Here is a 20,820-nt window from a genome sequence, read left to right on the forward strand (position 1 = left end):
TACCAGAAAAAGCAAAAAAGAATTTTAGTTATTCGTTCCTCGTGTTTTGACCACGTGTGCGCATTGTGTGTGGGCGTGTCCTGGCGGAATCGAATGATGCCGACGTCATGACGCACACCATGAGTCTCTTCGGGAAGATGGCTGCAGTATACATGATGCGAAACTGAATGGACCGAGAACAGCCCAAAACTGCTAAATATCCCCCTTCTTTCCTCCTCCGTCTCCCTCTCAACATCCACACAGATGCGTTTGCGTTCAAACGAAGCCGATTTTAATCTAGCGTGAAGAACTAAGATGATAATATGACCCAGAAGAAGAAGAAGCGAGTGAATCGCAGTTTGTTACTGGCGAAGAAAATCATCATCAAGGATGGAGGAACGGTGAGCGTCTTATTGTATTCAACCGCAAAAAAACGTTAAAGAATTCAACCGTTAAAGTCTTAAATTGGCATAATACATAAGTATTATTTCAACCTCTGAAAGACAAAATGCTTTTGAGCACGCGTTGGAGGAGTAACGTTAACTGACATTCAAGGCTGTAAACATCAGTATTTACTTCCTGTAAAATTGTAATAAATCACACCAGCGCACATAAATCCGAAGATCATACGTGATTTTATTAATATAAATGGACTTAACTATTATAACGTTCAAACAAAACAAATTGTTTAACTTTATTGTCCACTTGAGTGGAAAATTGTCTTTGGCTCACCAGCACCATACAATTAATAACAAACATAATAAAAAATAAATAAAAAACACTAGTCACCTTACATTACGTAAAAGAGAATAAAAAGATACAGTTATTGCCTTACACACTATTAGATTAAACGCTGTATTAATTAATTTAAAAGCTGCAGTTGGGATGCAAACACACATTTTTTTAATTGAGGAACTAATATTTTAGAAGAACTTAGTATTGCTAAACCTAGTTTTGCTCTTTTTTTTTTTCTTTTTTTTTTACATGGATATGATAATCAATCAGTATCATGATAAATATCAAAGAACGATGTTATGTTTTTTATATTCTTTTATTTATATTAACATTTTTAAATAGCTTTTTAATTTAAAATGTTTATATTTTAATTTAACATTTTATGTTAATTGTAGTAAGTTAAAGTAATGTTGTTATTATTAGCTATGTGTTTCGTGTAAATATTTCTATTTTATTATTATGTCAAGTGTACTAATTTGAATACTTAAACTTAATATATTTCACATTTTTAGAAATACATTTATAATTTTTAAGTTTTAGTAATATTATTTATTGTAATTTTAGTTTTGTGCCTTTGCCATTTATATATTTAGTTTTATGTATTTCACTGAAAGCTATTTTAGAGCTGGGCAACAATTAATCGTGATTAATCGCATCCAAAATAAAAGTTTTTGTTTATTTACTATATGTATGTTTACTATGTTTATTTATTATGTATACATGCACACACATACAGTGTATATTTTGAAAATATTTACATATTTATGTTCTTATATTTTAAATTATATATAAATATATTTAATATATAAAAATAGCATATTTTTCGTAAATATACACATGGATGTGTTTATATATACATAATACACATACACTCAGTACACGCTCATATATTATGTAAACAAAAACTTGAATAGTTTGACAGCACAAGCCATTTTTAAATAGTTTTAGTTATCAATAACAACACCAGTGTCAATAAATATCATAATGGTCAGATTTGTCTAAAAAGCTTTAAACTCAAAGGAGGCCGTCACGTGTGTGAATGTGGTCCGTTCCAGTTGAGTTGCAGATCATTTGCTTTAAATTTTCATAAACTCACCCACATGTTTCCAGAAACGATTGGCTGTCTGGCCAGAAATGATTGATGTTATCAAATGTCCTGCTCACTTGTTTTATTCAAATTGTAGGTTGTGTTTAGTCCAAATTTGAGCCTAGTTCCCAGAGCTCCTGTGTTTTGTAATTTTGTATCCTCTCTGACTCTGTTCAATCTTGGCTACAGCACAAAGTAAGTCAGAATCTGCGTTGGTTTCTGCTCGAAATACAGGTGCACGATTCCTGTCACGAAAACGTCTGATACTCAAGATTAATAGATCGGGCCTCAAACAGTCCTAATCGTGTAATCAAGCGATCCGAGGCCACAGAGGATGTGTAATAATACTGGTTTGTTTCTTCACCATGGTTGACATCTCTGGTTCTTCTCTCTCCAGCCTCAAGGCTATGGTTCTCCAAGCGTTTATCACGCCGTCATCGTCATATTTCTGGAGTTCTTCGCTTGGGGTTTGCTGACAGCACCAACTTTAGGAGTAAGTGGAGGTTGTTTTGAACCAGAATAAGATGTTGTTTTCATGTTATGGGTGTTGTAATGTTATATTGGGTAATATGATCATGTAGGAAAGCTTTACGTTGCTTTGGCGTCATAACTGATGTTGTGTCTGCAGGCTCTTCATGAAACCTTCCCCAAACACACGTTTCTCATGAACGGCTTGATCCAGGGGGTCAAGGTATCGTCTTTAACATCCCTCAGTTCACATCCTGATGATCTGTCTCGCTCTTGATTCTGAAGCGCCGTGTTTGTGTTCGCAGGGTCTGCTGTCGTTTTTAAGCGCTCCTCTGATTGGTGCTCTGTCAGACGTTTGGGGAAGGAAGTCCTTTCTTTTACTCACCGTCTTCTTCACGTGTGCTCCAATTCCTTTATTGAAGATCAGCCCATGGTACGCTGTGTTTCTTTTGTTTGGACACATGTGTATTAACTTTTATGAAATGTAGAAAAAGAAATTTAAATGTTGTTTATTTTATTTTTAATTAAATGTTTGATTTATATTTAAGTTTATTAGATTTGGATATCTGAATATATTAATCATGAAATTTTTTTGTAACAGAGTTAATTTAGTATTATTCGTATACTGCTATAATATTTATTAATGTTTTGAATTAGTTAAAATTTGTATATTTTAACTTTCAAAATTTTGGTAAATCAGTAATTTTTTTTATATTTAAATTATAAAATTATTATTTTATTTTATTGTTACATTATATAGTTGTCATTATTTGATATAAGATGTTTAGTTTTTTTAGTATTTTATTTTTAAAGTTATTTTTTATTATGTGTGAATTCAAAAAGATGAGATGTAAACACATTTTCAAGTTCCAAAAATTGAATAGTTTAGTTGCATACTTTTGGCATTTAAAAAAAAATAAAATCAGTTTATCTTTAATTTTTTATTTCATTATATTATGTTCACTCTGAATTTAATATTTAATTTATTTTAATTATTATTATTATTTTTTTTTTTAATTAAAAAAGAAGCAAATAAGATGTACACAAAATCCATACTTTTTCTTTTTACATGTTTCATTATTTTCTATGTCCAATAATAAAGTTTTGTTTAATAAAAAAAAAAAAAAACAATAAAAATACATTTTTTAATTTTTTTTTATTGTAACATACTGATTGTAATATTGGTTAACAGCCAGTACAGATCATCTCAAAAAGCCCAAATATCATTGTCACTGATATATCTATTAGTTTCTATTTTGTAATCCAAATGCACATCTTAAATCACAAGCTTGCGCAGGTGTATAAGTGTTCCTGATGTTTTTCAGGTGGTACTTTGCCATCATCTCTGTATCTGGAGTGTTCGCCGTTACCTTCTCGGTTATATTTGCCTATGTGGCCGACATCACCCAAGAGCATGAGCGCAGTATGGCTTACGGCATGGTATGGAGAACCGCTCAACATGACGCCACCTATCTTTTAACACCTTTGTTTTTGTATTAACCTCTCTGTCCGTTCTCTGAAAGGTCTCGGCCACGTTTGCGGCGAGTCTGGTGACGAGCCCAGCCATCGGCGCGTATCTGAGTCAGGTCTACGGAGACAGTCTGGTAGTGGTTCTGGCTTCTGCCATTGCTATGCTGGACATCTGCTTTATCCTGGTGGCCGTGCCCGAATCACTGCCGGAAAAAATGAGACCGGCCTCCTGGGGCGCTCCAATCTCATGGGAACAAGCAGACCCCTTTGCTGTCAGTACCTTTTTATCAGTACATCAATATCACAGTCCAATCAGTTCCCAATGGACTAAAGCATTTCCCTAAAGAATAACCAGTTTTATTTGGAAATATGTCATTGTGGACATTAACTGCATTGCATATATAGTAACCGGTGAAGCGAGTGTTGGCCGAAAATGTGCATTTTAAAAACAGAGGACAGCACTTAACACTTTACTCATATCCTGTGTGGTTTTCTGTAGGGAAACATTTGTTACGCCCATTTCCTCTCAAAAGCATGATGTGTCAACATAATGGAGTTTTGTGTACGCATGTCATATAAGGTTTAACACGTGGGTTGTTCTAAAGAGTTCCTCTGAAGTCTGCTGTAGTTTCCCACAACCTTATACTTGGTTTTGATTGGTTAGCACGGTCACGCTAACTTAAAGACAGATTTTAAGGTTGGCTTTTACGCATGTGGGCTCGTAAACGAATGCAGACTTCATTAATACTGCATGTGTGTGTATATATATATATATATATATATATATATATATATATGAGCAATATCACACTCGTAGCTGTTCAATATTTTTACAAATAGAGATGTGTCTATAGTTAAATAGCCAATGTAATTTTTTGCTATTTTTTTTTTTTTTTTTTATCGACAAATAAACAAACAAATAACTAGTATTAAAATTCTAGCAATATTTAAATACATTTAAAACACACAAAAAAAGTCATTTTAAATACATTGCATTTTAATAGATTAGCGCTACTCCTCCTAGGGCTTTAAAGCCACAAGCCCCAAACTTGGCAGACACCTGCGGGATAGAGCGGTGTTTTAAAATTCCTAAAGTTTTTAAAGATTAATTTTAAATCTTAAATGTGTTGGATGTAAAAATATGAGTAATAATTTTATTGCACAATTAAATGTCCAACATCACACTGCCTTTAAAAAATGTATAAAATTTACAATAGGACTAGTCTTGAATCAAAGAAGAGGGTTTTAAAAAAATGACATTGCCACACAGTTTGGTCCTAAGCATCAATCTCTTCTTCTCTAGTCTTTGAGGAAGGTGGGCCAGGACTCGACGGTTCTGCTCATCTGTATAACAGTGTTTCTGTCAAATCTGCCTGAGGCTGGCCAATACTCCAGCTTCTTCCTCTATCTGCAACAGGTACAGCAAGGGAGGGATTTCATCCAAATCTGTGGTTCATATTTTACTTGCTGTTTAATGAACTGTGTTTACTGGGCAAGTCTGGTTTATCATATGTTTTGTCCTCTTATCCAGATAATGGGATTTTCACCTGAAAGTGTTGCAGCTTTCATTGCTGTTCTAGGATTGATGTCTATTGTTGCACAGGTCAGTATTTTTCTGTTAGATACATACTAGTAAAATATTTTTTGGTCATTATTTTATATTGTGGATGATGTTAAATGTGACTTTTTTTCTGTCTACAGACAGTTGTATTAAGTTTACTAATGCGTTCCATCGGGAACAAGAACACAATTTTGCTGGGATTGGGATTTCAGATTCTGCAGCTCGCCTGGTATGGGTTCGGATCGGAGCCATGGTAAGCCTCGAGAGGCTTTGTTTTAGTTTATAAAACTGATGTAAATTATATATTTGGTTTTCGGTTGAACTGTTGCGTTAAGAATGATGTAACAATTACTACTAATGAAATGTCCAATGCATTGCTCCAAACCTCCAGGATGATGTGGGCAGCTGGAGCCCTTGCCGCCATGTCTAGTATCACTTTCCCTGCTGTTAGCGCCCTGATTTCCCGCACAGCCGATCCGGATCAACAAGGTATGTTTTCTTGAGTTTTATGAAGTTATAGATGCAGGGTTATTCTTTAAGGTAATTCTTTAGTGTTCCTGTAGCTCAATTGGTAGAGCATTGCGTTATCAAGCGCAAGGTTGGGGGTTCGATTCCCCGGGAACACATGATAAGTATAAATTGATAGCCTGAATGCACTTGTAAGTCGCTTTGGATAAAAGCGTCTGCTAAATGCATAAATGTTATTTTTTTACATTTTTAATTTAAGGTCGACTGCTAAAGCTCTTGTTTCTGCAGGCGTGGGTCAAGGTATGGTTACGGGAATCCGCGGGTTGTGTAACGGTTTGGGTCCGGCTCTCTATGGCTTCATCTTCTACATCTTTCATGTCGAGTTGGACCAAGTTCCAGAGAAAGAACCGGATATACAGCATCACCACGATCACCACCAACAGGTAAATCACCGCACATCGTTAAATATAACTGAACTACGTTGATTGCTGTTTACTGTCAATTGTGGTTTGTTTTAATGGTTAAATTAGTTTTTAATAATAGACACTTATTTTTTGTTAAAATTCTAGTGTAATGCTATTAAACAACACTAAGTACAAAATATACTTTTCGTGCATTGAATCGTTTTCATAATTTTCTGAAAGAAGTTTGGATATGTGAATGAAATGCAATACAAACAAAAAAAACTCCTAGCTTCCACAGGTCGAGCAGAATTTTTGTAAATTGTTCATAAAATTGCTAAATTTTTGTTATGAAGTTTATATTTGGAATACGTAAAGGAATTGTTTGGTACCATTGGTATTGTTTGGTATGTTTTTGAAAATGCTTGTAAAACGCTGCTTAAGACATCAAAGCAAAATCAATTTGAATAGTTCGTAAAAATATTTGCAAGATTTTGATCAGAGCATAATTTGGGGAAGTTGTTAATAGGACTGTATTCTTAAGTCAAGAGGAATACATTTAAATAGGTCATGAAACTATTTGCAAGAATTCATGCAGAACAAGTTTGTCGGTAACTGTATGTAGAAGCATTCGTAAAAACCTGTGCTGAACCAATTTGTGTAAAATGTGCGTAAAATTTGCACAATTTTTGATCTGAAGTTTAAAGCTTGAATACTCTTTAAAAAAATTCAGTACCAATTTGTGAATTGCTTTTGCAAAAATTCATGCAGTTGAATTTGTTATTTGTTCATAGAACCATTCGTAGAAATGTCAGCAGAAAACCAATTTTGTGTAAATTGTAAAATTGCCGAACGTTTGTTATTCTCTGAAAAAACTGGAAGTCGAAAGTGAAAGAAATAATACATGAAAGAAAGTTTGAATACATGAAAGAATTGTTTGGTAACAATCTGTATATTGCTCGTAAAACAATTCAAGGCGGAATAAATGTAAATAATTAAAAAATATATTTGCAAGAATTCACAATGGATCTAATTTGTGTACATTTTTGGTAAAATTCCAGAATAATTGGTATCCAAGCAATTCGACACTCAAACTAGCCTCCATATGTAAAAATGAGTGAATTATCACAATATAGTGTTTTATCGTTTATTATTTATAGAGATGCATTTAAAAAAAGTGATTGCATAGTTTTGTTACGAAAATTTGTCTAAATAGGCCTTAACTGTAGACGGTTTTGTGAAAAGTCTTTGCGTTAACCGTGTTTCCACCTCATGTGTTCCTCTAACAGAGTGCAATAATCCCGGGACCGCCGTTCCTCTTTGGTGCGTGTTCTGTGCTGCTGGCGCTCCTGGTGGCGCTTTTCATTCCCGAACACCCCCATATGGGCACTCGTGCGGGCAGCTGGAAGAAGCACACATCCCCCCACGGCCACCCGCACAGTCCCCACCCTCCTGGTGAGGCCAAAGAGCCCCTTCTACAGGACACTAACGTGTGATTGGGAGTTTCAATGTGGCTATTTTGGCCACGCCCCTTATTAAGCATTGGGAAAGAAACTGCGCATGGAGGCTATTGTCATTTATTGAAATGTAAAGCTATATCGGAGGCATGGTCAGTCTTGCCCCTAGAGCTCTACCTTCCTGCAGAATATCATTTAAATAAACCTAAACTTGTTCATTAAGGTTTATGGAAATTACAGACAGGAAGGAAAGTCTCTAAGATTAAGACTGGGCGTCCCTGCTGAATCACCAATAGAGCACCACTTTTTAAAAGAAATGTGTATATAGAAGAACGTTATATTATACAATGGTTCTTTCCAAAGGCACTATTGTAATGTCTTTTATTTATTCTTCTTATTACTTGTTCTTCGCCTTTTTTTCTGTCTTTTTACATTGCTCTATTTGACTGTCTAGTTCTTCATTACCATAGTTCACTCAGGGACATTAACCTGGTCAGGAATGTTTCCGAACACAGTGTGTTCCTCTTATCAGAAGGGCCTTGCGACAGTGTACAAATAACAGGCTTCATTCATGAAACGCAAGCAGGACAAATGATGTTAACTATTCGCAAGAATTTGCATTGAACAAACTTAAGTAACTCATTCGTAAAAATATTTGAGTTGAAGAATGGTAGAAATTTTTCCGCGGATTCGCAGAGAACAAATTCATGCAAGTCATTGGTTATGCCATTTGTAAGAATTTCAGTTAAACAAATGTGTGAATTTGGTCGTAAAGTTACTTGTAAGGTTTTGAGTTGAACATATTTGAGTAACTCATTCGGAAAACCATTCGTTAGAATTTGAGATGTGACAAAATTGTGTAATTTGTTTCCTACAACTATTTGCAACTATTTTTGTTCAACACAAATTTTCGCAAATCATTCATAAAACCATTCTTAAATATTTCGGACGAATTGCATTTGTGTGAATCGTTCGGAAAATTACTTCGTAAAACCATATGTAAGAATCTGCGCTTAACGAATTTTTGCAAATTGTTCGTAAAACCGTTCGTACGAATTCGAGTTGAACAAATTTATGTAAATTTTTGTTCATATAAGAATTTACGCAGAGCGATAAAAGTCGTAGAAGTCGTTCGTAAAACTTTTAGTGAGAATCATAAAATGTCAGTCGTTTTTGAGGCCCAGTGACCTTACCGAATGGTTTGCTATAAATGTGCTGCGTTCATGAGATCACGAGTTTGTTATGCTACATGACAGATAATTTTTTAAGGATTTCTAATGCTTTGACGTGAATGGCCTTAACTGACAGTTGGGTTTCAGACTTCGTCGCAGTGGAATGATTGTGGTATAGCTTCAAAGTTCCTTTTCGTTTTCTGTTAATGTTTAAGCTGAAGCCTGTTTTCTTTTTATCACTTAGAATCAATGGTGCCTTTTCCCAGCTTTAATTGTGTTGTTGACGGAAACTGGCGGATTTAAGTGACGCTTGAGACTCTACACAACTGAAAAGTCTTGCGTAAAATAACAGTAAATTGTGAAACTGAAACGTGATGAGTCTTCCGTCTGGATTCGCTTTCAGCCTTGTGTAGAAACATTCTTTTATTAAAATTATGTAAGTTTACGCAAAGCATTTCGCAAATGCCAACGGACATTTGAGAAACAGGTGAAATTTGCCAGTGGCCTTTCTATATATATATATTTGTTTTCTTAAAGACAGATGAATGGCTCATTTTAAGGTTTGGCATTTGACCAAATGTATTGATATATTATTGACACAAGATAGGCAAGTTGATTTGAAATATTAGTTGTGTGCTTTGGATATTTATGAAATGATTTCCTGTAAAATATTTCCTTCATCTCGGAATACAGTGTGCTTTTTTTCTTTTTACATTCTGTGGTTTTGTTGTGCCGTTTTCATTATAAATTTTAAACATGGTGTATTGTTTTTGACCGAGCAATGTAAATATGTTTAAACGTATTAAAGTATCTAAACATGCATTTCAATAAAAGTTAAATATTTTGATATGTGTGATCGTGTTGGTTGTTTTTATACTTTAAACCAAACATTAAAAAAGTGAAAAAAAAACAAACAAAAAAAATTCAAACTGCATTATTTTATTTACGTTTGTCCTAAAATTCAGCTACTGATGAACAAGTAGCCAAACTGCAATCCATGATAAACAAAGTTAATTGTATTAAACCATAAATAGAAAATATAAATGTACACACAATGTATTATAGACAGCTTTACACAGCAAAACCACTCACATTTTGCATACAATGGCAGCTCTGAGTGTTCGGCTAAGGTTCATGTTTAGAGACAGTTTATGCATGGCACAATCAAGTTTAAGACACTGCAAAGACGTTTTATAGGCATCACAGACCTAAAGGACCAAACTTTAGCACCATTATTATTGATAAATTAGACAATAATGCCAAAGTCTCAAGCAATCAGAATTGCTAAATTGCTAAATCAGAATTGTGAGTAAAAAAAGCCTGTTCCCGCCACAAAAAAAAAATAAAAATAATAATAGCAAGGTATAAACATCTATTTGACTTCTACTTCAATTAAATTATTTTTCCCTCTTTTTTTAATTCTGTGATATGGGCTTCCATAGTAAGCAGGTTGAGAAATGGATTTAAAATAAATGTTTTAATAAATTATTGAATACATTTTAAACAAGAATATCATGTGCACGGACACTTTGCAATAAATTCCCATCTTAGTGGCATTCACACATTCAACTTAGTTCATCTAAACTGCTGTTCGTCATCCTGGGAAATACGCAGAAGCTGCAGACACTGTTGGTTTTGCTCCAGCTGTGTTTAAAGGCTTAGGAACCTCTGCAAATAAAGATATTAAATATTTAATAAGAATAAAATATTTAATTAAGAATAAATAGGGAAAAGTAGTTTTTGTGGTTTTGCCTCTATTTAGATGCATGCTGGGTAGAAGACCGCGGAGAGGGATGCTGTCATCTCGTCTCTCAAAGTACTTGGGGTCCAGACCAACAGGTCCTCCGCTGTTATGAGCAGAGATACTGGTCACACCAGAGGCTTTAGCTCAGAGAACAGGAAGTGAACTGACTGAAAGAGGAACTCACTTCTCTTTATTGGAGGGTTGGGAGAGTGCAGTGGGACTCACGCCTGCTGCTGAAGGTTTGGCACTCATGGGGTTAAACTGGACCTGAAAGGAATTATCAAAACACATTCATAAGCAGTGATTGTCATTGAAAAACACTAAAGGCTTTGCTCACACTGACAAGTCTGATTTTTAGGCACATCAGTCAAATGAGTTCAGTTTTCATAGAAATATGACGTGTGTGTAATTATTTTCAACAAATTAATGGACAAGTTTTTGAAATATTTTTTATATTTTAAAAATAATGGTGGAAACAATTTTTTAAAAAAGAAAATAGAGGGGAAATTGGGGGAATCTATTCTCAAAATGATGGTAAATTGTTTTACAAAATTGTGATGAAAAATGTTATGCTTAGAAACTGTGGTAATTATTTCACAAAAGTATGGTGAACAAACGTTATAAAATATATTTTAGGAAAATTTGTGATTTGTCACGTTTTCACAAAATCACGGTGAAAATGTTAGAAAATTTATATTTTTGGAATGAAAAAAAAAATAATAATAATAAAAAAGGACACTTAGTGATTAAGTTTTGACGAAGAAATCAGATTTGTGTTCAGTGTGAGCAGAGACATGCAAACTATAGAAATAAACTAATAAATGCAGGAAAGAAAAGATGACATGACAGAGGCCTGCCTTTGGTCCAGACGTCTGATTGTGCGCTGACAGGACAGAGCGAGGTCCTGAGCTCACACAGGAAACAGGAAGAGGATATTTGGAGTTCATGGTAGAGGTGATGGGGAAGCCCTGTCCAAGAGACGAGGGGAAACCTTTGCTATCCAGCTAAAGAAGATAAGAACAGCTAGATCACTTCAAAAGACAAGTCCAATCTGACATGCAAACAATCAAACTGATCCTCACTGTCTGATTTCCTGCTAAATCTACAGACAAAAACCTGTTTCAGTGACAGTGATTCATTACCATATTGTGAGGAACACTTCCTGTTCTCAGACCTGCGGCAGGAGTCTCAAACATTCCTAAAGTTTCCTGCTTCCGATAGAGCTGGTTCTCATTCAGCTGCTTGTTTAGCCAAGTTATTACTGAAGAATATGAACACAGAAAAAATGCCTTGAAAATGTTGCAATTAAACAGGAATGTGTGTGTGTGTGTATATATATATATATATATAAAAGAATATAGAAACATACATAAACAAAAATAACCTAATAAAGAGCTAATACATAAATATAAATTATGTGAAAAGTATATAAATTAAAACAAATAAATAAGATTAGTACAATAAAACATAATAAAAAGTAAAAAGAAATTAAAAATAAATAAATTAAAAAATAAAAAACAAATCACCATCAAAAATCTTGATAAAGAAAAAAAAAGATAATAAAAATGAATACATAAAAAATAAAACTAAATAAATTAGGAATGCAGCAATATTAAATTTTTGGCCGATACAATAACTGATAATTCTTTATAAATGAAAGCTGATAACCAATATCTTGGCATCTCACCATTAAAAGTTATGAAACACTTCAAAATAAATCAAATAAAGCAGCTTTACAAATAAATAATATAATGCAAACAAGTCTCTAGACAACATTACTTGCGTGTGTAAAAAAAAAAAAAAAAAAAAAAAAAAATATTCCATGGGATGTAGATAAATTAAGCAGAATAAACTCTGTCCTGACAATATGGAAATAATTGTAATTAAACCATATAGTTGATGAAAATGATAGGATAAAAACACATGTGGTGGATATTATTAATAATATATCAATGATGTTGAAAAAGAATAATCTTAAATAATACCATTGTTCACAACAGAGCGTAAACAAAGATTCCACAACATTATTTAACAGTAACGTTCTAATTATATTATGACAGACTTGCCCTGTACGTTGCACATCACTGTATTTAAATTTTTAGTGATTCCAATAATATTTCAATAGGCCTGTCGATACATTAATTAATCGCATGATAAAAAAAAAAGAGCTCGATACGTTTTTCAGCCGCGATAATTATTATTATTTTCTAATTTTATTTAAAAAAACTGTAACATGTCATGATGTGGGATTAGTCTGGAGCGCAGCCTGCGGTAAAAAAAAAACCACCCTTTCCGATGGCACAGATGCCCCACATTGTACTTGCTCTACTGCTTTATTTTAATACCCCGTAGCATATTTTGCAAGTAACTTCGTTGCCCTCTCTGTCGAAATGGGCCTACTTTTCGCTCGCTTCGTTGAAACTGGTCTTAGAACGACAATATTATCGTTTATCGCGTTAATTTCTTGGACAATTTATCGTCCAGCAAAATTTAGTTAGCAAAAGTTATCGTGACAGGCCTATATTTCAAGCAATTAAAAACCATCATGGGAATAGTACGCATCTAAAGTGTCTCTGCAGGAAATAATGCATTATCGGCTTTAATATATCGGAAAATTTCTCTTATCGGTTTGATAAAGATAACATAATGAGCATTTATCGGCCGATATCGATATATCGTGCATCCATAAAATAAATATGTATATAAATAAAGGAAAAAAAGACAACTAAAAAAAATAAACACAAAAATGGAGTGAATAAATAAAAGCACTCACCGTTCTCATTGGTTTTTAACACTTCTCTGCTCTCGTCCAGTTTCTGAACTGTAGCTTCTAACTGTTCCTTTAATTTCATCACCTAAAGCAAATGAAAAGAACTCTTCATCGAACAGGCATTTGTTATTGAGTCATATAAAACTATGTTACAAAAGAAAGCTGTTAGGATTGTTAAAAGGGTTGATTATTACAAACCAACAAACAAGTTGATTATTAATTTTGATACTTTAAAATTGTATTCAGAGGCTGATCAAAATAAGAGAAAGCCAGTATAATCTAAGGGAATTTTATGTGTTTAAAAATTAATGGCAAGAACTAATGCAAAAAGTAGGTGTTAATCTGCCAAAGGGGTAAATCTATGGAATAAATGTGATAAGGAATTTAAATTACCGGTATGTAATTCACATGGCAAATTTAAGAAAATGTATCAAAATAAGATGATAAATAATTATATGACTCTGTATCAATAGTTGTGAATGTATTGTAACAATATTGAAGTAATAGCCGGAAAGTGTATTTTTGTTATGTTTGTTTTTAATTCTGTATGTACATTTGGGGAATTGTTTATATGACATTGTTTATCTTGTATTATCTATTTTAGAGAAAATTGTCACACATCAGTTAACTATGTTTAAAGGTTAGTCATAATAAGCAAGGTTTCACCCTACACCTTTTTCGGTAGTTTTATTTATTTCATTATATTGTGAAAAGTCCAAATAAATTGATTGATTGATTGATTGATTGGCAGCACACAGTACCTCTTCCTCTTTCTGTCGGAGCTGTTGCTGGGTGTCCTGCAGCTCTCGCTGCTCCCGCTGCAGTTTCTCTGTAGTTTCCTGCAGGATCTTTTCTTGAGACACCGTCACGGTGTTCTTCACCTTGATCTTCCCCATCAGTGTCTTCAGATCCCCCTGGAGCTTCTTGATGATGCCGTTCGCCTGCATCGAGAAACTGAGTGTGAGACGTGTTCAACTTGACTGTAGAAATCATTTCCTTCTAACGCAAACCTTGAGGAGCTCCTCCGACAGGGACTTCACTGTGGCCTCCAACTTGCCGATTTGAAGATGCTTACTTTCGACATTTCCTTCGACAGAATTCTAGCAAAAATACAAATTGAAAAACAAATACATTAAAGTGACACATCTAGGTCATATTTCATCTCATTATTAAAAAAAATTATATATTTAAAAAATTTATTTTAAAATAATTGTTTAATAATAAGAACAAAGAACAGTAAGATTTTTCCAATTGTGAAATAAAATTTTTCCTGCAACTTCTCATTACTGTAATGCAAACAAATTCTGATAAACCGTCTTCGGTATATTATATATATATAAATGGTAAATGGTAAATGGACTGCATTTATATAGCGCTTTCAACAGACCACATGGCCATCCAAAGCGCTTTACAATTTGCCTCACATTCACCCATACACACTCATTCACACACCGACGGCGGTGTCTGCCATACAAGGCGCCATCCAGCTCGTCGGGAGCAGCTGGGGTTAGATGTCTTGCTCAAGGACACCTCGACACTTGGTCAGGTGGAGCCGGGGATCGAACCACCAACCTTCCGGTTTGTAGACAACCTACATGAACCACTGAGCCACTGCCGCCCCAATCTATAATATATATATATATATTTTTTTTTATTATTTACAGACTCACTAATTAGAATAGTTTTGTCATTAGTATTAAGTAGTATCAAAATATATTTATTAGTTTAAAATATTTAAAATCAAATATATATATATAACATATTTGAAAAACATTATGTATAGCATTATTAAGAATTATTGAGAATTAAAAATGATAAAATATATAGATAGAAAAAGAAATGTATAGAAAAATCCCCCACACACAAATACAAATATATACACCAGGAATGTGACGTATCAAATTTTCATGTTGTGATAATTGCAGCAGCTTAAATCACATTTCACAGTAAAGTTTTTTCCCTGTAACAAAAAGAATTGAACATTTACATTACAGCAACACACAAAAATCTATAAAGTAAACAAATTGTTTAAACAGATTAAAGTGCAAAATGAAAAGAACAATGGGTATCATTTTATAATTAGGTCTCATTAGCTAACCTTTTTAAATTATTTATTTTAAAGTGTCCACGATAACAATATCGTGCATGTTCATTATTGTGATATTTTTTCTCCCACCCCTAATCATGATATATATATCATTATCTTGATATAAAATTACTCATATAGTGATATAAGATATGTGACGTGCGGGTTTGTTTACTACATGGACTGAAGCGCATGACCGTCTCAATGAGGACATCAATACATAAACAACATCACCAGAGCTGTTCTGAGTCACTTCACAAGCATTTTACCGTTTCATTTGAGTAAAACCAGTGTCCATTTAAAGGTATTCACCTTATTTTAAAGGTCAAAATAAGTTCATTTTTACATAAAAGGCATTGTGCTAAAAATATCACTATTATTAAGTAGAATGTATGTGATACTGCTACTACTGTTGAAAAAATTTAAAAAAGTTTTTAAAGAAATAAATCACACAATATTTCTTCCATGTTTTAATTTGAATAACAAATCCCCTTTATTTGACAAAAAATAAAATGCTTTTAATTTTCTTTAATTAAAAGACAAATTAAATTTGGGTGAAACTTGTTTACTGTTTTTCATAATTATATTACTTGTAGACAAACTTTAAACACAATTGTAAATAAGTATAAAGAATGGCATTGGGTTTTTTTGTGATAAAATGTATAATTTTACTGGCATATTTTTGTGTGTCCCGCCCTTTTATATTAATTTAATTATTTAAATAGGCCGTAGCCTACAGGATACTAAGCGTTATGACCGCACACATAAGGCTTGCCACAAAGAACCGGTTAAAGTAATGATTATGAATGTGTCTAAAGTAGCAAGGAGTCATTTAATTGTTTAGTAATAAACTGGTGTTTTCTGTGTCGCTGCTAAGATGAAGTTGAAAATGCGAACTCACCAGAGAGAAATGCACATTTCATATGGATTACATAATCAGAGAGTAGCCTATTTATTTTGATTTGAATATTTCCGTTTAAAAGTAGACATGTCAAGATTTCTGTAATATATAGCCTGTATTTCTTTTTAACAGCGCGCGCTCTCCAATTTGAGCTTGTTGACAGTGTTGAAGAGGCGTTCGTGCACCAGTCAAAAGTTTGATTGACGTACGACTCAGCCTATCGACTAACACTTTTATTGCTCTCCTCTGAACTATTGGACATAAGTTAACAGTACGTCTATGGACGTATCCGTCTATTTATTAGGCAGGGTCGAATGAAAAAGCAGGACAGATGCTCAATTTGTGTTAGGCGGGACAAAGGGTAAAATTGCTGTACACTACAAAGTAAAGTGGGACCGGTGGTCACTCTATTATCACACCAGTTATTCAGCCAATAAAGTGTAGGCCTAAGTATTTCAAAATCGTGTCTAGTAGTACTATATAAATTAGAAAGGTTTAATTGGCATCTTCAAATGACCCGACCGACCACGACACGAATATCATTACAAATATTTTTGGATGACTCGTAACCGCAGGTAATCGCAGGTGACCGCAGGCACCCGCTCATTTCGGATCAACCCGCGCATCACTGACACACACACACTTGTTTTTTTTCTTTCATAAAGCTAATGAGTATTGGGGGGAACGCGCTCACCTTCTGCTGCTGTGTGGCCTCCAGCACCTCTTTGGTCCGCAGCACGAGCTGCTCTTTATCTCTGATCTCCTGCTCAAAGACGGCCACTCGCGTCTGCAGCTGGTGGACGAGACGTGCTTTCTCATGGCACTCGGTGTCGAGGGTGCTGTTCTCTCTCCTCAACGACAGAACCTGCTGCTTCGACCTCTGACACTCCTGGACAAAGACACAGCGTCAGATTTTTCTTTTGATTTCTAGACCACATCCTTCTGAATAAATCTCACACCTCTTCCAGACTGGACAGTTTGGCTTTAAGGTCTCGAATGGTGGAGTCACTCTTGTATTTCTTGTCGGTGAGCTCCCTGTTGGCCGTTTCCAGCTCAGAGACTTTGGTTTGGAGCTGCTGGGTGCTTCTGTGATGAGACGACTCAAGTTCCTGTCGCAGCTGTTCGTTCTGCTGCTGCAGACGGCCTTGTATCTATTCAATACAGTAAACCAAATAAGCTTTTAGAACTTTAGCATTCTGGGCCTGATATTTTTTATTTGGTTCACAAAAATTAGTTATTCATTGAATAACTAAATATATATATATATTTTTTTTATTATTAAATAAATAAAATACATAAAAAAAATAAAAAAAAAAATCAGTAAAATAAATAGAACTATGAAAAAAATAAATAAAATTCTAAATTTAAATGTAAATAATTAAAGTTTAAAAAAATTAATACAAATAAGATAAACAAATAAAACAAAAATATATAAATAAAAATAAGAAAACTATATAAAGATATAAATATAGTAAGAAATTAAAAGAATGATAAGCAAACATAAATATATAAAATAAATATATAACCAAATTAATTAACTTAATTATTTGCTTGTTTAAATACTTGAAAAATTTCTAGATTACTTCGAATCAGTTGAACACTGAAATGCCCAAGTCAGGCTGTGGACTTTAGGTTACCTCCAGAGCTTTTTCCCGCTCAGCTGTGAGATCTTGCATGTGTCTGCTGGACAGAGAGTTCGTTTGGGACGTCCATTCAGAACGGAGCTTGTCCAATTCTCGACTTTTCTCAGACAGGGTCTAGAGGATGAATCAATAAGATGAAGCGATTATTTTCATACATACAATATTGTGCAAAAGGAAGGCAAATTAGTATTGTCACTAAAAAGAAAGGTCAAATCCGTTAAAAAGGTCAGTTATTTCTGTCTTTTGCTCTAACGTGCCAGTAGAAAAATCAGTTCACATTTCCAAACATTCCTTTCGCACTAAATTGTAATAATCGTGAGAGATTTTAAAGGTTTATAAAAAATACTTTTTACGATTCATTGTAAAAAAAAAAAAAAAAAAAAAGGATTGTATTTGACATTTCGGTCACTTTTGAAAAAATGACTACACCCCTGGTGTGACAAAATGTTAGGTGATACATAATACTTTTAAAGCTCTTTTTTATAATCTTGAGCTACATACATTTTTACATATGCCTTGTCATGCCATAGCATCAATAAACTAGCATCTAATAATAAACAAACGGGTTTTTTTTTTTAACCTATGTCCATAAAGGCTGCTGTGTATTTTGGCCCCTAAGCATTTAAGAATTTAGGGGAAGCATTTAAACAATACTGTGAATGCACTTAAAGATTGCGGAAACAAAACGTTATAATCGAATCGAATTTCATTGTGAATCGAATCGTTCTAAATTTGCAAAAATTATTCTTGAATCAAATCGAACACCTATAAATCGTGAATCGAAGCCTACCCAAAGATTCACAGCCCTAACACACACACACACACACACACACACTTCTTGAATCTTAAATGGGACTTACTTGCTGTGCATAATTCAGCTGTCTTGTCAGATCTTCCTCAGTCTTCCTGAACTTCTGTTCCAACTGCTGCGTTTGTTCCTGTAAAAATGCAATGATGTTTTAAAGATTTATTCATTAAAAACAAGTTGAATTAAACCATATTATAAATTCCCTTTGTAGTCCCAAGTCTGTGATGATGAGCTTCACCTTTACGGTGGACAAACAGGTGGCCAGATACTTCTTAATATCCGTATCAGATCCCGGCAGCAGTTTGAGAGAGAGATGCGTGAGGTGTTTAAAAGCGTTCGTCTCCACGATGTTGAGGTTTGAAGGACTGTGATCGAACGCTGATGAAGCTGATGTGAGCTGCAACAGAAACCTGAACACAAACAGACAGAAACGGTTCTCACGACCAATACCCAATTAACAGGAGATATGAAAGGGCTAATATCCAGACGATCTCTCACCGTGGGTTTTCTTTGTCCTGTTCAGAGATGCACTGCTCAAGCAAGTCTATAAATTTCTGTGGGAATGATGTGAAGTCTATTAAAAGCCCTTGTTGTACTTTTAAACTGTGAAGGAAAGCGAAAATTGATTATTACACTGAAAAGTGCACATTTAAGTAAAATATAAATAAGTATGGATCAATATTACATATATAATAGGGAGGATCAGATCACAATACCTCTGAAAATCTTCCTCTGATATGACAAGGTTGTATAAAAAGTAAAAATCTGAATCATCCGTCAGCCGTACAACCAAATCCTGTTGATAAAAACACAAAGAAAGTCAAGAAATTTAAAAAACATTCGCTGAACACATAACTAATGATGTATAAATGATAATTTCTCACCTTTCTATGGACAGGGCTTGATGATGGCTGTAGTTCAATACTGATACGAATGACTGTACGTCTATTAAAGAAAAAACATTATAAATAAATCACATTTAGACCATTAATAGCCTTCAAAAACAAAATAATATAACATATAAAACAATTAATGGAATTATAAATCCAAAAAACAAACATTTGGGTCATATTTATGTTTAAAATACATACATATAACTTAAGTTACAATCGGTTTTACCTCTCATCGGTATCTCTATTCTTCACAAGCACCTGTAACCTCTTGTTAAAAAGTAATTCCTTCATCTTGTGTTCATATAATAACCTCTAAAGCGATATTAATGATAAAAATCGCGCTTTATTCGTGTTTTTCGCTGTTGGGTGAAACATTTGCTGGTTTGTTTTCTCGCGCTTCGCTCCCGCGTTTGTCCGTTTCTCACCGGATGTACCGAGCGCCTCAACCTAATCACGCGTATGATCTTATTTCAGCATGTTTAAGTTTTTAAAAATATTAAAAAGCGAATATAGTGCTTTAAAATCCTGTTTAATCTATATCTGTGGCTGTTTAAGGATGATAAAATTAAATATTTTCCGTCATGGTTCACCGGCGCGTGTTGTGATTGGTCGAGAGTCAGGCGTCAAACGTCAACGCAGAGTGGGCGGGGCGTACAGGAGTTTTGAACATGGCGGTGAGTAGCGCAAATGCTTCTATGGACGCATGGCGTTTATGAACACACAAATGCCTTTTGGGGTCTTTAATCTGTACTTTTAAACTAGATCCTGCTGGTTTTTGTATATGTGATGTAGTGTGTATATTATTGCGCTAAGCTACATTGCCTGATATATAAATATAATGTATATCATTATACAGTCCTGTAGTATATTGTATAATCCATAATGTTGCATTTTCAGGATAAAGACAAGAAAAAGAAAGAAAGTATTTTTGATTTGTCGAAATACATCGATAAACATATAAGAGTAAAGTTCCAAGGAGGCCGTGAAGGTGAGACAGTTGCTTTAAAAGATAAATTGGGTGTTTAAATAATGTAATATCATTATATTATGATTAATTAAATTGCATTGAATTTTAACATTCATTGTTTCCTGTTTTCAGCTAGTGGAGTTTTAAAAGGCTTCGACCCGCTGTTGAATCTTGTGTTGGATGGCACCATTGAATACATGCGAGGTAGAG

At 34.0% G+C, this 20,820-nt stretch overlaps 3 protein-coding genes across 3 annotated transcripts in view; 2 read left to right on the forward strand and 1 right to left on the reverse strand.

The window, feature by feature from the left end:
- Window positions 1–110: 110 nt before the first annotated feature.
- Window positions 111–9,645, forward strand: mfsd14a1 (major facilitator superfamily domain containing 14A 1). The gene is made up of 12 exons (XM_052539190.1): window positions 111–380; window positions 2,199–2,294; window positions 2,430–2,492; window positions 2,575–2,702; window positions 3,595–3,709; window positions 3,793–4,011; window positions 5,043–5,156; window positions 5,271–5,342; window positions 5,441–5,553; window positions 5,692–5,789; window positions 6,057–6,211; window positions 7,459–9,645. Exons 1-12 carry the CDS (start codon window positions 303–305, stop codon window positions 7,663–7,665), a joined length of 1,458 nt encoding a protein of 485 aa, XP_052395150.1. The 5' UTR covers window positions 111–302; the 3' UTR covers window positions 7,666–9,645.
- Window positions 9,646–9,716: 71 nt separating this feature from the next.
- On the reverse strand, window positions 9,717–20,249 carry LOC127943063 (spindle assembly abnormal protein 6 homolog). The gene is made up of 17 exons (XM_052539189.1): window positions 19,870–20,249; window positions 19,635–19,695; window positions 19,467–19,546; window positions 19,249–19,353; window positions 18,989–19,160; window positions 18,803–18,880; window positions 17,937–18,056; window positions 17,259–17,450; window positions 16,994–17,188; window positions 14,323–14,412; window positions 14,074–14,253; window positions 13,316–13,397; window positions 11,685–11,803; window positions 11,400–11,546; window positions 10,727–10,809; window positions 10,551–10,645; window positions 9,717–10,466 (listed from the first exon to the last, which is right to left on the reverse strand). The coding sequence occupies exons 1-17, from the start codon at window positions 19,932–19,934 to the stop codon at window positions 10,393–10,395; spliced, it is 1,938 nt and encodes a 645-aa protein (XP_052395149.1). The 5' UTR covers window positions 19,935–20,249; the 3' UTR covers window positions 9,717–10,392.
- Window positions 20,250–20,255: 6 nt separating this feature from the next.
- LOC127943065 (U6 snRNA-associated Sm-like protein LSm7) overlaps window positions 20,256–20,820 on the forward strand; it is a 2,035-nt gene continuing 1,470 nt past the window's right edge. Inside the window, exons 1-3 of the mRNA XM_052539191.1 lie at window positions 20,256–20,317; window positions 20,541–20,631; window positions 20,743–20,814. Coding sequence (XP_052395151.1) covers window positions 20,312–20,317; window positions 20,541–20,631; window positions 20,743–20,814 — 169 coding nt within the window. The 5' untranslated portion in view covers window positions 20,256–20,311. The remainder of the gene's footprint in view (window positions 20,318–20,540; window positions 20,632–20,742; window positions 20,815–20,820) is intronic.

Source organism: Carassius gibelio, chromosome A22 (genome assembly GCF_023724105.1).
Source record: "Carassius gibelio isolate Cgi1373 ecotype wild population from Czech Republic chromosome A22, carGib1.2-hapl.c, whole genome shotgun sequence".
NCBI lineage: Eukaryota > Metazoa > Chordata > Actinopteri > Cypriniformes > Cyprinidae > Carassius > Carassius gibelio.